The sequence below is a fragment of the Ambystoma mexicanum genome, chromosome 10, assembly GCF_040938575.1.
Source record: "Ambystoma mexicanum isolate Mex_15411 chromosome 10, UKY_AmexF1_1, whole genome shotgun sequence".
NCBI lineage: Eukaryota > Metazoa > Chordata > Amphibia > Caudata > Ambystomatidae > Ambystoma > Ambystoma mexicanum.
This window is the reverse complement of record NC_090932.1, coordinates 864,798,258-864,817,796: the sequence shown is the minus strand read 5'-3', so window position 1 is coordinate 864,817,796 and position 19,539 is coordinate 864,798,258. Positions and strand designations below refer to the sequence as shown.

General features: G+C 45.5%; 1 protein-coding gene across 1 annotated transcript in view; it reads left to right on the top strand.

Annotated features, from left to right (window-relative positions):
• Positions 1-19,539, top strand: part of LOC138492940 (uncharacterized) — a 334,933-nt gene that overhangs the window by 207,876 nt on the left and 107,518 nt on the right. Inside the window, exon 8 of the mRNA XM_069620230.1 lies at positions 11,467-12,029. Within this exon, the coding sequence (XP_069476331.1) occupies positions 11,467-12,029 (563 nt within the window). The remainder of the gene's footprint in view (positions 1-11,466; positions 12,030-19,539) is intronic.

Below are 19,539 nucleotides of genomic sequence, written 5' to 3'. Positions count from 1 at the left end.
AGTCCGATTAGGCAAGGCAATTCCTTTACCCAAGGCAACATCAACTCACCAACAGAATACTGATTGCCACCCCCTGCACCACATGCATGCTGCGTGAAATATGTAAACCCAACAGAGGTGCAACATGACCCATCCATGCCCATGTCCTCCCCCACCTAGACAATCCATTGCCACCAGCCATGCAATCATTGCCAACATGTCCCCTCAGTACACCAAATGCCACACAACAGAAATGAAATCATGCCTGAATGTATCAAGATATTACACTGCAACAAATCACAGCTGCCTTTTGGCAATCTCACTGATGACCTGCATCTCTTCTATCCCCCAGGCACCAACGAGGAAGGTGGAACCCAGGAAAGGGGGACAAGCACATCCAGTGCACGCAAGGGGACCAGGGCCACCGCAACCCCCTCCTCTGAAAAATTGCCTGCGACCACTCCCAGTGTGCCACACAAGGCATCATCTCTGCAGGGTGCACCTGCTGCGATAGTGCCAGCTGTACCACCGGCCACCACGGACGTCGTGTCCACAGAGGTGGTCGAAGAGGCCGAAGAATCTTTGGGATTGCCCAGCCCAACACCCATTGGCACCCTTCCCCCCCTGTGGAGACAGAGAGCCTGGATGACCCATGTCTCCATGACTCCGACCTAGGAGATTCGGACATCAGCATTTTCGCGGACAACAGTGCCCAGGATGAGGGCCCCACGCAGGTGCCTGCCACCACCCAGCCTTCCACCACCCTGCCTTCCACCACCCTGCCTTCCACCACCCTGCCTTCCACCACCCTGCCTTCAACCACCCTGCCTTCCACCACCCCACCAGCCACCGGTACACCTGCGACAGAAACCACCTTTGAGGTCCGTCTTGCAAGGGTGGAGGCCCGCCAAGACGAGATGCTGCAGATTATGCGGCAGCAGGTCGTTGCCGGTATTGAGGCCATGAAGGCCATAGCCACGGCCATTGCTGCAAATACAGCTGCCGTGGAGGCATCCACGTCTGCATTCAGGCAGTGCATGGGGTCACTGACCGAGGCCCTACTAGCCAACATCAGGCAAGTGCAGCAGCCACACTATGGGTCTGCAAGGGGATTGACAATTGACACATCCACCACGTCAACACCTTCCACCTCTGTTCAATCTAGCCCTGTGCGCTTAACGCGCAGGAGCGCACGGCGCATGGCCATGGAACCCCCAGAATCTAAATTCGCCAAAAAGTGACTTTCTGAAAATTGGAAAAAATGTGAGGAGTAACATTGGTGAAGGCAACACTGTTTGTTGCGCACATGGGGACATTTGGGATCTGTGGGGTGGGTGAGGGAGTTTGTTTTGGGATTGTGGGAGGGGGGAGTGGGCACAGTTTTGCACTTTCATATAATACACAAGTTTTCTGGAGAACAATCCCTGGCTGGACATTGTAATTTTTCGTGTGCATCCATTTAATGTGTTACGGTGTTCAGTGTCCAAATTACAACATTCCCTTTGTGCATGTTCACATTGGCCCAGTGTCTGACTGATACAAGTCATTCATGGTCCCTGTGTCTTAAAAGTATTCGTCAATTAGTGCTTGGCGTACAGCATGGCCATCCCGTGCATCACGTACTGGCAGGGGGGCTCCTTCGCCTCCATCTCCATCCCCTTCATCCTCACCCGGGCCATGCATGTCAATGTCAGGTGGCAGTGGTACATTCCTTCGGACGCACATGTTGTGCAGCATGACACAGGCCATGGTGATCTTTACCACCTTCTCAGGCCTATACAGGAGTGCCCCACCAGACCTGCTTAGGCAGCGGAACCGCGCCTTCAACAGGCCAAAGGTCTGCTCAATCACAACACGGGTTCGAGTGTGCACACGATTGTACTCCTCTTCATGGCTGTTCTGCGGGTTCCGCACTGGGGTAAGTAGCCACGGCCTCAAGGGATATCCTCCATCACCTGCAAGCAGATACAAATAGGTGTGTGTCACTCTGAACTGACACCTTCAGGGAGCACAGTCATGGCAGCAGCTATTAGGTGTGAGCATGCACATGTCCCTGTACGTGTACCAAATAGTCACCTATATGGAATGTATACTGTAAAGAGGTGTGGAACACTGGATGGGGTTGAATAGATGATGCAGGGTGTAAGCATGCATGCTGAGGCAGATGTGCTGTGGCAGTGCGACAATGTTTAGCCTCCAATTCATGCAGTATACTCTTTGCTATGCATGGTCACACTGGCCGCATTGGCACAGTTGCCATCCTATTCAGTCATGCATTGCTTGCCATCACCATGGTGGCCTGGTTGTGCCTCTTACTTGTTGTCATCCATTTGCATCATTTGTGATATGTGGCCCAGTGATGTGTCATTTTCAGTTTGGCTGTGTCAGGTGAGGAGTGTTTAGCTCTGCATTCATTCTACACTCACTGGCTATTGCCACCCAGGTGTACTATCCCCCCCTTTCCCACCCAGGTGTACTATCCCCCCCCTTCTGCATCCGCACACATGAGTACCCCACAGCATGGCCATGGGCCTGTTGTGCAACTCACCGAGCAGCCAGGCACGTGGTCAAGCATGTCGCTCCATGTGACGGGGTAGCGTGGAGTTGCGCAGTACCATGGCATCATGTGTGGATCCAGGAAATCGGGCGCAGCAATGAGTGATGATCTTGCTGGAGTCACATACCATTTGCACATTGATGGAGTGGTATTGCTTGCGATTGCGGTACACCGCCTCTGTGGCATGGGGGACTACCAATTCCACATGGGTGCAGTCGATGGCACCGACACAATTGGGCATGCCTGCCAGTGCATGGAAGCCTACTTTGGTTTTGGCTATCTCCTAGGCAGTCCGTGGTAGGGATATGTGGGTGCTTGCGTGCTTCAGGAGGGCATCCAGCACTTGGTTCAGCATGCGTGAGAATAGTGGTTGTGAAATGCCATGCAGCTGGCCCACTGTGTGTTGGTAGGTGCATGTGGCCAGGAAGTGTAGCACAGACACCACCTTCAGTAGTGGGAGGATGGCAGTTCGTATTTGTATGTGGCTGGCAATGTCGTTCTGTATCATGTCCACTATGGTGGTGATGGTGTCACGGTCCAACCGGTACAGGGTGTGGATCTACTCAGGGGTTAGGTTGAATGGGCTGGGACTGGTGCGAGGGATTGGTGGCTGCCTACGAGGCGCTGGTGGCTGCGCTGGTGGTAATTGCTAGGCCTGTCTCACCCTCCTTCTCCTCCTGCGTCTCCTCTGTGCTGCCTGTTCTTGCTGCTGTTGTTGTTGTTGTTGTTGTTGTCGTTGTTGCTGTAGTTGTAGCAGAATAGGCATGTCCTCCTGCGCCATGATTGCAAATGCTAGTGGTAGCATTTTGGTGTAGGAAGGGGTGTGGTGTGTGGGTGTGCTCCTTTTGTACTGGCCCACTCTGCATTGCCTACACCTGGGGGGGGGGTTGTGGTGTGTGGGTGTGCTCCTTTTGTACTGGCCCACTCTGCATTGCCTACACCTGTGTGGGGGGGGTTGTGGTGTGTGGGTGTTCTCAGTTCATACTGGCGCAGCCTCCTTTGACTCCACCTGTGGGGATTGTGTGCACCTGTGGCAGCTGCCTTGTATCTTGCTGTTTGCGGGTGGTCCACGATGCCTGTTTTTCCGGCATCATGCAGCCTGTTGTTACCGTGTTCGCGATGCCGGTATTTGCATGTTTGCGTGGGTTGTGATTACCCCCTATTACCGGCATGCCGGTATTTACTACCTGAAGAGGCGCGTGTACGCGCCTATGCCGCTATTAGCGGCACCGTAAATAACGGTGCCGTTCATACCAGGTTTGCGGGTCAGAATGCTACGGAACGTTAAATGATGCCGGTATTTACATACCAGCATCATTTTTCCCTTACCGGCATGACTCGTAATGAGGCCCCCTGAGTTAGGAATCCCAGGCCTTATCTCTTCTCTTATCTTACACTTTAAAACGCTCTGCGTTTCTTCTATAATCAACCCTGTTACTTTTCTAAACTACCACAATCCCATCCCCACAATTTGCCATTCCCCTCAGTCTACTCACCATTGGCTCATTCAGCTCGGGGCATTCGGTATCGGCTCCCCTCTCCAATCGACCACTTTCGTCTTCCATCCGCGAAGCGCCTGTGGAAAACAGGAGGGATTTCGTCAAAGAAGGACCCGTCCCACCTGTATTGATTTTTCTTGCAAGAATTCTAAATCAGATGCTCTCCACAGGAACCCCTGCGATCTTCTAGCTAGATGGCGAAGGCTGCTCGATCGTCCCAAATACTGGAGTTCTACTTAATCGATGGGTCTCGAACCATCCGACATGCTACCACGTGAACCATTAGGCTCTTTTAAATGAGGTAGCACATCATTAGATGGATGGGGATGCAGAATACCTCTTACACCAATAACAAGACTGACTCAGGAAGTTGGCAAAGGTAATCTGTTTTATTCTCAATTGTCTAAAACAGGGAGTATAACGGACATCCACGGACGTCTCACAACATAATCTCAATGTATCACATAAAAAATAACACTTTTATAGTAAAAACCTGTTATACGTGACGTCATACTACATGGAAAACTAAGAAAACTTATTTAGGATTGTGGTTGGTCTATGGGGAACATCTAGGGATTGGATTGTGATTGGGTCTCTATAGTCAGGTAGACAACTTATGCCCACTCCTTGAGAAAGTCATCCTCAATATTTGTTAGATACACGACACACCATTGGGTCTCAAACTATAGGGCTCTGCAATACATGGCTCTCTACAATTGGTTGCCATGCTTGTACCCTTCTGGAATATTTGAATCGCTAGCAGCATGCAAGCTGGTACCCCAGCTGCTGGTGGGTGGACTTGCCCATGCCTCCCCGTCCAGTTAGCCCACCATCCATCATCACTCATGCCGTCTGCCATTTGAATTATCTTTGAACTAGGCCTTGCAAAGTATCACTGCTCCTGAGAATAGAAGGGAGTGCAAGCATGTTCTTATCTTCAAGTCTCTGCTCTGCTTGCCCATGTTATATTTCCATCTACTCCATGTGACAGAGACCGTGTTTGAGCGCCTTCTTTACTGATATTAAATGAATAAAACATGGCACTCATAGTGTCTTTCTGTTGCACCTTAACAAGAGCTTGCCTCGCTTCTCACCAGTTCTCGGCTGACCCAACCCTTGACACTGGGCCAGATAGCCTTCACGATCCTTCCTCGATTTTCAGCCGTTTTCTCTGCTGCACCATCATTTCAGCCCTTCTCTTTCATGGGTCCTGGCTCACTAAAGATGTGATCTCGAATATACAGATTCTATACACATATATATATATATTGGCGGCACCACCTGCAGTCTATTCACTAGGTATAGCCAGCCTTCATGATTACTTAGCCTACTTGCGTTGCAGCATCTGTACAGTTCTAAAGAGACTTATATTTTCTTCAGTGTTCTTCGCCCATGCAATCTTCATTCAGCACATGAAACGTTACACCATTCTTTATTTTGTCATCTGATTCCATAAGGTCTATACATTATCTTTTCTGGTCAGCCTTTCTCAGTGCATCACTCTCCTCTCTTGTGACATCACCAGCCTCTCTTGTTCACATCTTCACACTTCTTTCGGCTCTCTCTCTCAGGAGACCGTCATCTCTCTACAGATACATCTTATAGGGCCTTCTCAATGGATACTTTGGGTTTCTTCATATTGCAAAACCAACATATACTAGCACTGGTAAATTATGTAAACAAATGTCAGTCCTAAACTGTGGGGATAGTGCTGAAAAGTGGGATAAAGATGTTGGATGTGATGTTTTGCTATGTTACAGTGATCTTTTTTAGATTTTGGGGTTGGTCAGCAGGGCAGGTTTTGTGATACAGGGCACATGCCAGAGTTCCATCGTTGGGGCTATATTGTCTAGAAACTACCCTGAATACAGTGTGCCCTGAAAACAGCTTACCAGGAATAAAGTGCACCCAATGAATGAGGGAGACCAGAAAGTATTCTTTTCAAGCAATAATGCATCTTTTTTAGTTGCATACCGAGTGGTAATTTGCCACATCCAAAGCTCATAACAGGTCATTACCTGGTCGGAGAATGGGGCATTAGGGTTTTTAGCATCCTCGGGCAAAGGCCCAGGATATTATGGGTGAGGTAACAGGGGAAAAACATGGCAGGGGGCAAGCTCGCAACACGTGCATTCTGTTCATCTGAAAAAGTGACCATGGTAAATACAAATACACACAGTCAGTTATGGCCTTAGCATGTGCCTCAAAGCCACATTGATCTTGATAGGCCCCCTCCTGTATATCATACCATACCACGGTGCAGCTGCAGACTTACCGCCCAGGATTGCAGAATCACGGAAGCTGGTCATGTTTAGTGTCCTCCGACCGCTCCATTAGTGACAAGTGCCTTCACTCTGATGATGTGGACCTCCTCATGCCATCATGTAGGGGGCATTGTCTGAAATGAGGCTTAGGTGGTATTGTGACGGGTTGATGCATTGGTGAGTAGATGTGAGAGAAGGTGTCTGAGTGAGTGACTGGCGGGTGAATGGATATGAATATGATTATGTGGGTGTGTGAATCTTCTGGGTGGATGGGTGCCAGTATGATTGTATGTGAGAGAAGGTATATGGGTGAGTGACTGGTGGGAGAATGGGTATGAATGTGATTGCACGTGTGTGAGTGTGAATGTTCTGGGTGGGAGGGTGTCTGTGTGGAGAATGCAGTGGGATTGGTGTGAGAAGGTGTATGGATGAGTGACTTGTGAGTGAATGAGTATGAATGTGATTGTGTGTGTATGTTTTGGGTGGGTGGGTGGCTCTGTGGAGAATGCCGTGAGTTACTGGTGTGTGACTGGAGATGGATGTGATTATGTGGGTGTTTGAATGTTCTGGGTGGGTGTTCATGTGGAGAATGCAGTGTGAGTGAATGTGAGGGAAGGTAGATGGGTGAATGACTTGTGGGTGAATTAGTATGAGTGTGTGTGTGTGTGTGTGTGTGTGTGTGTGTGTGTGTGTGTGTGTGTGTGTGTGTGTGTGTGTGTGTGTGTGTGTGTGTGTGTGTGTGTGTGTGTGTGTGTGTGTGTGTGTGTGTGTGTGTGTGTGTGTGTGTGTGTGTGTGTGTGTGTGTGTGTGTGTGTGTGTGTGTGTGTGTGTGTGTGTGTGTGTGAATATTCTGGGTTGGTGGGTGTCTGTGTGGAGAATGCAATGTGAGTGCATGTCATGTGAGAGAGGGTTATGGGTGAGTGACTGGTGGGTGAATGTGTGTGTGTGTGTTAGGTCCTGGGAGGCTGAAGTTCACTGAATCATTGTGTACATTTCCTTCAGTGACATGACATGTTTTACTGGCATTTTCAGGCAAAGCAAACTTCATGTGTGTTCCAATGTGGCTAGAGTGGCATTTTGGTGCAGCCAGTGTAGCCATTGCTTACTGTGGCATGACATTTTTTTCTGGGTATCTATGATTGAACAAGCATGAAAAGTAGAAGTCCACTGCTAGACTGCCTTTTTGATGCAGCAGCCTAGCTATTTACTACTGTGGTATGACTTTATTTTCTAAGCATCCATGATAAACCATGAATGATAAGTGTTCTTAAGAGTATAGACTGGCCTACATTCGAAGCAGTTTAGACTTGTTTTCTTATTGTGGAATGGCACTTTTAAGGGCCAATCCAAAAGGAGTATGTTTTTACATAGGGGTACTGGCATATACTGGCAGATCCAGCTTTGACATGCTCTTTTATAGTACAATTGCTGGCATTATACACAAAAAGAAAATTAAAGTTCTTATATGGGAATACTGGCCTATATTGGTGGAGCCAGCATGGGAATGTGTGGGCATAGACAGCATGAAAATGTTTTTTATACTGGCATGTACTATGGGGAAAGGCAAGAAAATGCTTTGGGAAATGCGTGCACTCTTGGTGACTTGCATCTATTGTATTATTTTATGAGTTAACCTACCAGACCGTTTGCAAACTGCCTGACCTTCAACCCAATTTTTCACAGAAAGTGTGCTGTGTAATGCACCATTTTGACCCATTATTCAAACAAGTTTCTCGGCGGTGGGTGGAAGAATCTCCCCGACCCCTCAAGCCCATTTTCGCTGGTTCAGGCTCTCTCGCTATGCTTGGTCGCAATCGCATACTTGTGGCAAATTTTATACCCTCCAATAAAACTCGCCAGCCACCATGGTAGCTGGTATATTTGGAAGCACCACCCCCTTCTTTCTACGCTAAGTGAAACATTTAAGCTTTGATTTAAAAACATACATCTTTCACCTGGAGCAGTGCGTGCCCCAGGAGCGGCATGATCATCATGGACATTGCGTACACGTGGTGGTCCGTGCCGGCCTTGAGTGTGGCATGCCTGTGCTTTGTTAAGGCACTTAAGGGTGCCCCGTGAGTATGTCTCACAAGGGGGCCCCCAAATGTTGTGCTACACCACTGATTTATATGGGCAAGGAATTTAGGATAAGTGTACAAGAACAGCCATGTCAGGCAGCAAAAGATAGACTTTTCAGGCTTAAGCGGTTATCTTCCTGATTTCAAATGGCAGCTTTAAGCAGCTTTTAGAATTTTGTATTCGTTGTATTTTATTTCTTAGAATAGGGAGCTGATTATTTCACAGCTTGACGCCTAGTCCTGCTGGCCTCTTTCCTACATGTTTGAGTTTCTTGTATATTGGTGTATGTAATCTCTGTGTGAGACAGAAATTGAAGTTCTACAGGGTTCGGGGTGCAGCTGGTTCAGGTACTTGGGGTCCTATAGTTTGGTGGACCCTACTGAACATTTTCAGATAAATAGGTTGTTTTAGCCGCAGTCTGTTCAGCACCTCGGTGTGATACGGTCTCTTAGTTTGAGGTCCAATATAATTGTGGGCACACTGCTGCGTTCTGGCATCCAGTGGGGCACTGGTATCAGCAGACTTAAAAGACCAAGATTTGGAAGCTAGTGTACCGAGCATAGGCTAATTTCCTTTTCTTTGGCATGGGCACTGGGGTGCCATCGAGAGGCAGGGGGGTGGATACTGAAACCTACTCCTGCATAGTGCTGCATTGAGATAAGTGCGGCTTAAGAGGGTGAGCGGAAGGCGGAGACCATGGGAAGGCCGATGAGTAGAGCAACAGGGGATTTGTCCCCAGAGCTGGCCAATGGGCCGGCTCTTGCCGGGTCCGAGATCCGGCATCAGATGTCTGGCCGGATTTCAGGACCCAGCCAGCCTCAGCCCTGACCAGGCTATACCGAGCCCCCAGCTTCAACAAGAGTAGCTGGGGGCTCAGTGATCTAATCTGCTCTGTGCTCCTTCCCCAGCCATATTTTGCGCATCTGCCGGTTTTATTTGCTCAGCCTGTTTCTTTTTAGGAAATTAAACTGTGGGTTCATGGGTGCCAACTTTTGATTTTCACCACAGGGGGAGAAATACCTCTACCTCCGCCCTGAATATAAGCAAGCAACCAGCCCAACCCATCCCATGCCCAGCCACATTTTATAGCACGTGTCTTTTTTAATAAGGAATTGCAAAAAGTCATACGATTAATAAACAGTTTTCAATATAACACATCTCAGCAACAGTATGTCAAACTGCTGAGCAACCCTGGTAGCCTTGTACTGCAGAGCGAGTCTATGGATCCCTTAATTTACTCAAAATCACTGTGTTACCAACAGTATTTTGGGTGCACCACTGCCATGGAAGTGATTTAAAGTGGAATTGATGTACAGTGTGGAGTTTGGAAAGAAGCAGCATGAAAGAAATTGGACCATTTAAAAAATATAATTTTGAACATTTCCTTTGAGTGGAGTCCAACTGTCAGCTCCACCTCCTTGGAACTCCACCCCTACCTCCAAACTCTACCCCCACGTGGCCCTTGTGGGCTCCCCTTTACATTTTTTCCATTTCCACCATGCCCAGCCCCCATCTTTGAGCATGGGCTTGCATCTGTCAATAAGACCTGTGATCACGCAGAAGCGCACATCCACTGGCTGCTCGTCTGGGCCCCACCAATACATTTATGAAATTGGCATCCATGTAGATATTCCTTTAACGTTCAAATATTATATGGCGGAAGTGGGTGAAGTGGTCTGTGGTACCTGTGCACCACCAACATTTTCTGTTAGGATTGTATTCCTATTTTGTACAAGTGAACAACGACAATGGACAGAAAAGCAGCACTGGCCCCTTAACTGCTCTGGCCCGGCCTCCTGGTGACGTTTTCCCTGCTGCAAGGAGTCTCATTGTATAAAATCCCACTTCCAGTGCGGAGCACGCATGGAAGTGGATGAAGTGGTCTGTGGTACCTGTGCACCACCAACGTTTTCTGTTAGGATTTAATTCATATTTTGTGCAAGTGAACGACGACAATGGACGGAAAAGCAGCACGGGCAATTTAACTTCTCTGGCCTGGCCTCCAGGTGACGCTTTCCCTGCTGCAAGGAGTCTCATTGTATAAAATCCCACTTCCAGCACTGAGCACGCACAGAAGTGGGTGAAGTGCTATGTGGTTCCTGTACACCACCAACATTTTCTTCTAGGATTTAATTCATATTTTGTGCAAGTGAACGACGACAACGGACAGAAAAGCAGCACAGGCCCTTTAACTGCTCTGGCCTGGCCTCATGGTGACGTTTTCCCTGCTGCATGGAGTCTCGTATAAAATCCCACGTCCGTCACGGAGCGCGCTCGGAAGTGGGTGCAGTGGTCTGTGGTACTGGTGCTCCACCAAGGTTTTCTGTTAGGATTTCATTCCTATTTTGTGTAAGTGAACAAGGACAACGCACAGAAAAGCAGCACAGGCCGACCTCCTGGTGACGTTTTCCCTGCTGCAAGGAGTCTCATTGTATAAAATCCTGCTTCCAGCGCGAAGCGCGCACGGAAGTGGGTGAATCGGTCTGTGGTCTGTGAGTTTGTGGGGCGGTGGAAGTGGACCCGGTACCCTCGCTGCTGGAGTCGATTGGAGGTTGACACGGTAGGTCCTCTTCCTGCCTTATTCTAACCCCTCTAAGCGTGGACCATCTAAGGTTTTCCGCATCAGAGGAACTTTGAGCTGTATCCTGGCAAAGGGTTGAGGGGAGAAAGAAAGTTGAACTATAACATTTGGACAATATCTTTGTGACTAACTGGGATGCTTTTCTCCTCGGCTGAAAATTCTCTGCCTGAACCGTAAGACCTATTTGTGTTCTCCCTGGTGTTTGTTGCTTCCTTGTATTTGGATTATTTGGCAAATGAAGTCACAGGGAAAGGGCATGAGAAGTCTGACGATGAATAAATTGGGTGTATTGGCAGTGCCATGTAAAAAAATGATTGTGGCTCCTTTGCTGCCAGAAAATCTCCACTACCAGCCAAAAATAAAATAATTCTTCCTATCTACTAAGCTCTTCCCGGAGGCCCTGGGCGCCACACTAAACACCTGCCATCCTGATAATCTCGAGTTGGATTCGTTAACCTCCTTGGATAATAACGGCTCACTTTTGAAGTTATGCCATGTGGTAAAAAGGAATTCTATGTGCTGGCTGACTTTGAGACTGATAATTTGATGTCCTCCAACCTTTCTCGTACTCTTAACTTGAAAAATGTTATGACCTCGGCAGAATCGCCACCTGGGGAGAGTGAGATTGATAGGGAAGAAAGTTTGGAGGAAATTAGAGAGGAGGGTGCTGTAATCAATAAGATAAGACCCCCACAGGGGAAGAATGGAATGGAGTCCCTGGAAGCAAAAATTGAGGTGCTTTTACATTTGTGTTCTAGGATGGCGGAGGAGCAGAAGGCCTTAAGAGAGGATGTGGTTGGAATAAGTATTAAAGGTTCTTCCCTTGAGGAAATGGTCAACCCAAAAATTAGCCATACGATAAGTGCCACATCATCTCCCAGGAAGGAGGAGCCTTGCCAAGAAAGGGCATATGCTGTGGCGGCCTCAGATTGTGGGGCGCTGGAAGATAATTGTGCTGAGCTTTCCATGATGAATGCGCCGGATTCCCCTCCTCGCAAGGTCAAACGTTTAAAGAAGAGACCAAAGAAGACCAACAGGTCTAACCTGGCATCAATTGGAAAAATCAGGAAGTACTGGGACAGTTGAAGCTACAGTAAAAGAGCAAGGGGGTGTTTAGTGTTTCAAACACTCTGGCAGATAGCAAGTGCAGACAAGTTCTCCTTAAAGGCCCTATGGATGGCTGGGTGACTAAATCCCTGATCAAGCCACCTAGTGGTGGAAATATTGGCACTGGGTCCTTGCTGCAGGTGGAAGGGCCACAACAGCTTAGCAATAACCAGGCATTGTCCTAAGTGCCATCCGGGATGGGTAAATTGGGTGCCGATGAAAGGAGTGAGATGGAGCTAAACACATTAGCAATGTGGGAGGAACTAAACCTGCCGAATGGAAGTGTAGAGCTCCAAGAGTGCAGCGCCTCAGACTCAGTTATCGGCAGGGAACACCCTGCCCCAAAAAATAATAGGCAAGCGAATATGGTGGTTCTTCAAGACCCCCAGAGATCTGCATCGGACATGCAATCAACCTGAGCTGGCCAGGTTGATCAACTGGTTGATCAACTGAGGCCCACGACCTGGGGCTATGAAACTCAAATGAAGGATTCTGCCTGGTGTGCGGACTAAATACATGTCAAGTTTATGGAGAAAAACATGACCCGAGTAGCCCTTTTTTTAAACTTGGGATTGATCACTACAAAAGATCTTACTAAGTTGGAACTCCCTAAACTTCGAACTTCTTGGCATCATCTATAAGGAATTTTGGAGGTGGCTCATTACCAGTTTTGGTGGCTACCCTTTATGACACTCCAGGGGGGAGCTTGACATCAGAAATAATAGATGTCATAGCTGAGACCCTAAGTGCTTGGGTGGTTAACTACCCAGGAGGCCATATTATTGTAACAGGGGATTGCAACGTGGACTGTTTGCAGGATCAAGAGGGTGGGCACGGGCATGAATACGGGACAGAGTGGGCGGGTCAGGACTAAGGAATGGCTGAGAGCTATGACAGAGTTTGATCTCTCCCCGTTAAGACAGGGAGACAGTACGGGGGAGAGAACCTGGTCAAATGGTAGTGCCAGTAGCCGAATAGATTTAATATTTATGAATGTCCATCAGGGGAGTCTGAAACTTGTGTTGGAAATTAGATCTACCAAGGCAAGTGACCATTCGATGTTGCTAATGAATTTTGAGGGGTTGAGGCAAGATGGCAGAGAACGATTGAATTGTAACCCAGAGTTCAATTCAAGGGGTAACCGACTTCATTGATCACTGAGAAGGATTGAAAAATTGAATCTTTTTCTTAAAAATCATGGCCTGGTGGGTAGCAATTTGCACCCACAGTATAACTTAGACCTAACCAAGATTCACGCCTTTGATGACCCCATGGTATCTAGACAAGTGCTCAAACAAAATGGCCCACATAGGATGGTTCATTGTTATGACTATGATGTTGCAATAAAGAAGAGGGAGCTAAACTCCGCCCTACAAAGTATCTGTAGAAACGGTACCTGTTCCCCTGATGAAAAGAGGAGAAAGCAAGCAAGTTTGAAGACAAGGTATAAGTTCTGGCACGGGTTGAGGGAATCGCAACCTAGTCCCAATTATACAAGAGAATTGGTAGCCGTATCTGAGTAAAAGTGGGTTAAGTTTATTGAGAGATCTTTTGATGGTTGCCAATTTCTGACCAGAATTGTCCATGGAAAGTCAGGCCTATGGTAAATTCAACTGTTTGCATGTAGTTAAAAGTGCTCACCTAGTGGCCAAAATTAATCAGATCAAGGAATCTACTGCGGTTGGCCCTGATATGCTTTCAAATCTGGTCTTGAAGGCAAATGTCCCATTATGGGCTCATATTCTAAAACACTTGCTTATATATGTTTGTGAAACTGGTAATATCCCAAAAACATGGAAATCAGCAGTTTTAATTCCAGTCTATAAAAAAGGGCCCACATGAGCTTCCTGACAATTATAGATTACTAGCTATGCTAGATTGTAGTGCAAACATATTTGCTAGTATTTTTGAAAAAAACAGATGTTGCAGCCAATGTCGGCTTGAGTTCCTATCTAGAGCGAAGCCTTTGTGCCTCTCTGGTTCCTTTCTCAGATGGCCAAGGGTCTGAACCAGGGGTGCCTGTATTGTGGCTGCAGCAATATATGTACAATTCCGAGAAATAAAGTTGGTACCCTTTAGTGCGCTCCTTGGGAAGAATTACTCAATCACTTGGTTATGTTAATTCCAATTTGTTTATTCAGTATAGGTTCTGGATACTCCATACACTTAAATTTTCAATAAACAAACTTTGTCTCCCAAATTGTCTCCCAACACGTGTTTCCCCATGACTTTAGCCACGGTTCCTCAGGGGAGATTCTAAAGTGAAAAAAGAACCCAAGTTCATACATTGTATATAAACAGAGACTTAAGTGCATTAAACCTCTAGTTTCATAACCACTTCTATCTGAGAAGAGGACATACACTCACCCTTGTCATGTTTCTCATAATTCTGATTCAGTATTGATTGGTATTCAATTTTCTCTCTCATCGGCTCTCTATTTGTCTTCCTTTTGTTCTTTTTCCCTTTTTTTTCCCCTTTTTTTCTTTTTTTCTTTTTTTCCCTATAAGAAAAATGCACAAAGCTCATATGCTTTGGTTCACATTCTAATACTGGCTATTAATGTGTTATATTTCTGAACAGCAAAGCAGTCTTTGCTGTCCTATACAGTGTGCTGTGTCCTTCCTAGCCTATATAGAATGGCATTTTAGTATTGGTCCATTATTACTAGTATAAATTCTGCATTTGCATTGGTATTCAGTTTGATTGAATTTATGCACCCTCTATGAGGTAGCCCTTTACATTTCTAGAGAAAATTATTTTAAATTGCTATAGAGTTTACCTTGTGTGTAGATTCTTGTGGATTCAAAGATGTTCCTTTCTCTCGGTACGATTGCCTCTGTGCATCCGTGGTTCCCGGATGCATCTTACCTCAATTCTGCTTCTGTTTATATATCGCGGAGCACGTCGCGTGATGATGTCATCGCGTAATGTGCCGCGATGACGTCATACGCGTCAAAAAACGTGCGGCGGCCATCTTGGATTTGTTTTTTGTGAAAAAAAAAACTTTTTTTTTTTTTTTTTTTTTTCTATGTTGTAGCCTTCATTTTTGTACAAATAATTTTCAGGTTGCTAAACTTCGTTCTGTCAAACAACATTTTTTTGTTTAATCAAGTCCTATATAAGCAGGAACAAGGAACTGCCATGGGGGCGAAATTTGCCCCACCATATGCAAATTTATTTATGGGCCATTTTGAACTAATCCATGCCTGGCAACATGAGGCATTCATAGAAAATAAAATTGTCTACTGGGGTCGTTACATAGACGATATCCTTGTGATATGGCATGGAAACAAAACAAGCCTCCTGAAATATATTGCCTATCTTAATGACAATAATCATAATATCAAATACACAGAAAAAATCAGCTCAGAAGAAATAGAATTTTTAGATCTACAACTGTACACAGATGGTGACAAGATACTAACAGACTTGTATATCAAACCCACAGCAGTCAACAACAAGCTACATGCACAAAGCAACCATCCAAAACACACCATAAAGAACATCCCATATGGAGAAATACTTAGAATAAAACGCAATTGCAGCTTGGATACCAGGTACCAAAAACACCTAACAGATCTAAAAGAAAACTTTATACAGAGAGGATATAAAGAAGACTCTCTTAACCATGCAATTCAGAGAGCAGAAAAAGTAACAAGAACCAGCCTATTAATTGAAAAACGAAAAGTAAAGAATAAAGAAATGAAAACCCATTTCATTACAACATTCAGTAGTGAAATATACAACATAAAGAAAACTTTGAATAAACATTGGAACATTCTATTCACAGATGATACACTCAGCACCATAATTGAAGAAAAACCATCAATGGTATTTAGAAAAGCTCCAACTCTGAAAAAGAAATTAAGTCCGAGTCATCTAAGGAACCCAGTAAAGGACTCCTTGAGTAGTTTTTTGAAAGTGCCGGCACCAACAGGATCCTACAAATGCAGCAAATGTTCAATTTGTTCACACATGATAAATGAAATCAAACAAATTAAATTACCCACTGGAAAAATGATTGACATCAAACAATTCATAAACTGCAGAAGTCAATATGTAATCTATGCTATACAATGCATTTGCAACAAGAAATACATCGGGAGCACGATAAGAGAAATTAGAATACGGATATTGGAACACCTTAGAGCAATCAAGAACGGGGATGCAAGGTACCCAATGGCCATACACTTTGCAAAAGAACACCAACAATCAGACATCAAGGACATCAAAATCATTGGACTGGAAAAAATCGAGCAACCTGAAAGAGGAGGAGACAGAGAACTTATATTAAGGAGAATGGAGTCAAAATGGATTTGTATAATGGATACATGCCAAACTGGTCTAAACACAGATCCAGAGATGGCAAACTGGTTATAAAAACACTATTGATTGTATATGTGCATCATCCTAAGTACCTCTCTGTCTACCACTGAAAGCATGTATAAGCAACTTGTTGTTCATTTATACATAGAGCCTATATACTCTATACCACATACACTGAAATATAGTAAATGGAAAGCTGGATCCAACGTGTTGATGCCATCACATACGCATAGATACAACAACATTTAGAGACACAATTAAATTAAAGAAGACATTAGTGTTAGCTTAGGGGTTCTTTGAAAATAAATCCATTCTTTTGCAAAATAGCAATGCAACCTGAAAATTATTTGTACAAAAATGAAGGCTACAACATAGAAAAAAAAAAAAAAAAAAAAACATTTTTTTTTCCCCACAAAAAACAAATCCAAGATGGCCGCCGCACGTTTTTTGACGCGTATGACGTCATCGCGGCACATTACGCGATGACGTCATCACGCGACGTGCTCCGCGATATATAAACAGAAGCAGAATTGAGGTAAGATGCATCCGGGAACCACGGATGCACAGAGGCAATCGTACCGAGAGAAAGGAACATCTTTGAATCCACAAGAATCTACACACAAGGTAAACTCTATAGCAATTTAAAATAATTTTCTCTAGAAATGTAAAGGGCTACCTCATAGAGGGTGCATAAATTCAATCAAACTGAATACCAATGCAAATGCAGAATTTATACTAGTAATAATGGATCAATACTAAAATGCCATTCTATATAGGCTAGGAAGGACACAGCACACTGTATAGGACAGCAAAGACTGCTTTGCTATTCAGAAATATAACACATTAATAGCCAGTATTAGAATGTGAACCAAAGCATATGAGCTTTGTGCATTTTTCTTATAGGGAAAAAAAGAAAAAAAGAAAAAAAGGGGAAAAAAAAGGGAAAAAGAACAAAAGGAAGACAAATAGAGAGCCGATGAGAGAGAAAATTGAATACCAATCAATACTGAATCAGAATTATGAGAAACATGACAAGGGTGAGTGTATGTCCTCTTCTCAGATAGAAGTGGTTATGAAACTAGAGGTTTAATGCACTTAAGTCTCTGTTTATATACAATGTATGAACTTGGGTTCTTTTTTCACTTTAGAATCTCCCCTGAGGAACCGTGGCTAAAGTCATGGGGAAACACGTGTTGGGAGACAATTTGGGAGACAAAGTTTGTTTATTGAAACTTTAAGTGTATGGAGTATCCAGAACCTATACTGAATAAACAAATTGGAATTAACATAACCAAGTGATTGAGTAATTCTTCCCAAGGAGCGCACTAAAGGGTACCAACTTTATTTCTCATATTTGCTAGTATATTGCTGGAATTATTGTCTGCTTGGTGGAGGGTATACTAAGCTACCATCAAACTGGTTTTTAGAAAAGGGTGTGCCACATCCCATTACATTTGGACATTATTGACTTTAATATCAGATACCCAACGCTATCCTGGTACGGCGCTCTATGGGCCTCATTCCGAGTATGGCGGTAAGGGATAGCGGCCACCGGTAACGAGACCGGTGGCGGTATTCCCTTACTGCCATACTCCGAGTTCCCTCTGCGCCCTCGCCCTTAACGCCTGCTTTGAGCAGGTATTAAAGTCGAGGGCGCAAAGGGGCCTCCAAGCCAATAACGGTGACCGTAATGAACGGTCACCGTTATTTGCATCTTCCCCATTCCCATTGAGCCCTATGGGGGCTCATTTGGGAATGGGGAAGAGCCTTGGTGAATGGGGAATTACCGCCCCGCCAACCTTGGAATGGGGCGGTGATTCCGCCATCCACCAAGGCGCTTCCGGTCCGGGTACGGCGTCAACCAAGGCGTTAATAGCGCCATTGGTTAGCGCCGTACTCGGAATGAGGCCCTATGTCTGTTTTGCAGATTTGTGAGCCGCCTTTGATAGCGTGGACAGAGATAAATTGTGGGAATGTTAGAAAGCAGGCAAATTGATCCATCTCTGCTGTATTTTATTAAAGCACTGTACAGCGAAACAGAGGTCAGAATTAGACTTTCCCAGGACGGGGACTTATCAAGCAACATTCACATCAAGAAGGGATTAAAACAGGGATGTGCTTTGGCATCTATACACATCTCAACTCGCACACAGGCCAGGGGAGGTGAGAAAATTCCCCCCCTCAGTATTGGGGGTAAGGGCTTGGTTTGTATGTCATATGCTGATGACGTTGTCCTAGGCCTGAGACCAAGCATTATAAAGATGAAGGTTATGGTCTTTGGAAAAGGGGCACTTGTAAGGAGCACTGATAATTGGTGGCTAGGGGTGGCGGGAAATTAGAAAGGACAAAGGAGTATAGATACCTAGGAATCTCTATTAGGACAACTCTTTTGGGTGCCCACTTACTGGACGATATTATCTAGAAAGTGTGGAATAAGTGGCTTACACTTAACAAAATTATCGACTCCCAAGGAGGAAGATGCATTGAAGCCAAGATTTTGGCATATAAGATTTTGATTGTGCCCACCATGCTGTATGCCTTAGAGGTTTTCCCATAGAGGTTGGTGTCCCATCTGGGCAAGTTAGAGGGAAAGATCCTTTGGTCCTTGTTGAACTTACCATCATGTATACCAATACAGGCCTTTAGGCTGGAACTTGGCTTACTCTCTCTTTTTATGATGTGGTCGCTTGCTTGCTGTAATTTTTGGGCGAGGATAAAATACAACTTAGGGGGCAAAGATTCTCTGTTGGCACACATAATTCAACATGCACTGAGATTCCTGATGAGCGAATGGTTTAATAACCTGGACACAGGGGTGATGCGTTACCTGGTTGACATCGGGGTAACTCCATTGCCGGACTCCTGGCTTGGATTCAACCTGGCCAGCATCCCTGTGAAAGCCAGGACCGTTGACACCAATCAGGCCTTAAGCCATCTTGGTACCCTATGGAAATTTGGGGTATATGCCTATCAGGCGTTTGTTCTGTGTGTTCCCAAGACGTATCTAACAAAAGGGCGCCATCCGGCTTTGATTAGGTTTATCCTATCTGTGAGGTTGCAGATTATTCCAGTATTCGAAAATACAGGGGCATGGGCGGTGTGATGGGGCTTCCCGTGCCTCGGGCCGCCCTGTACTAGCCTCAAAG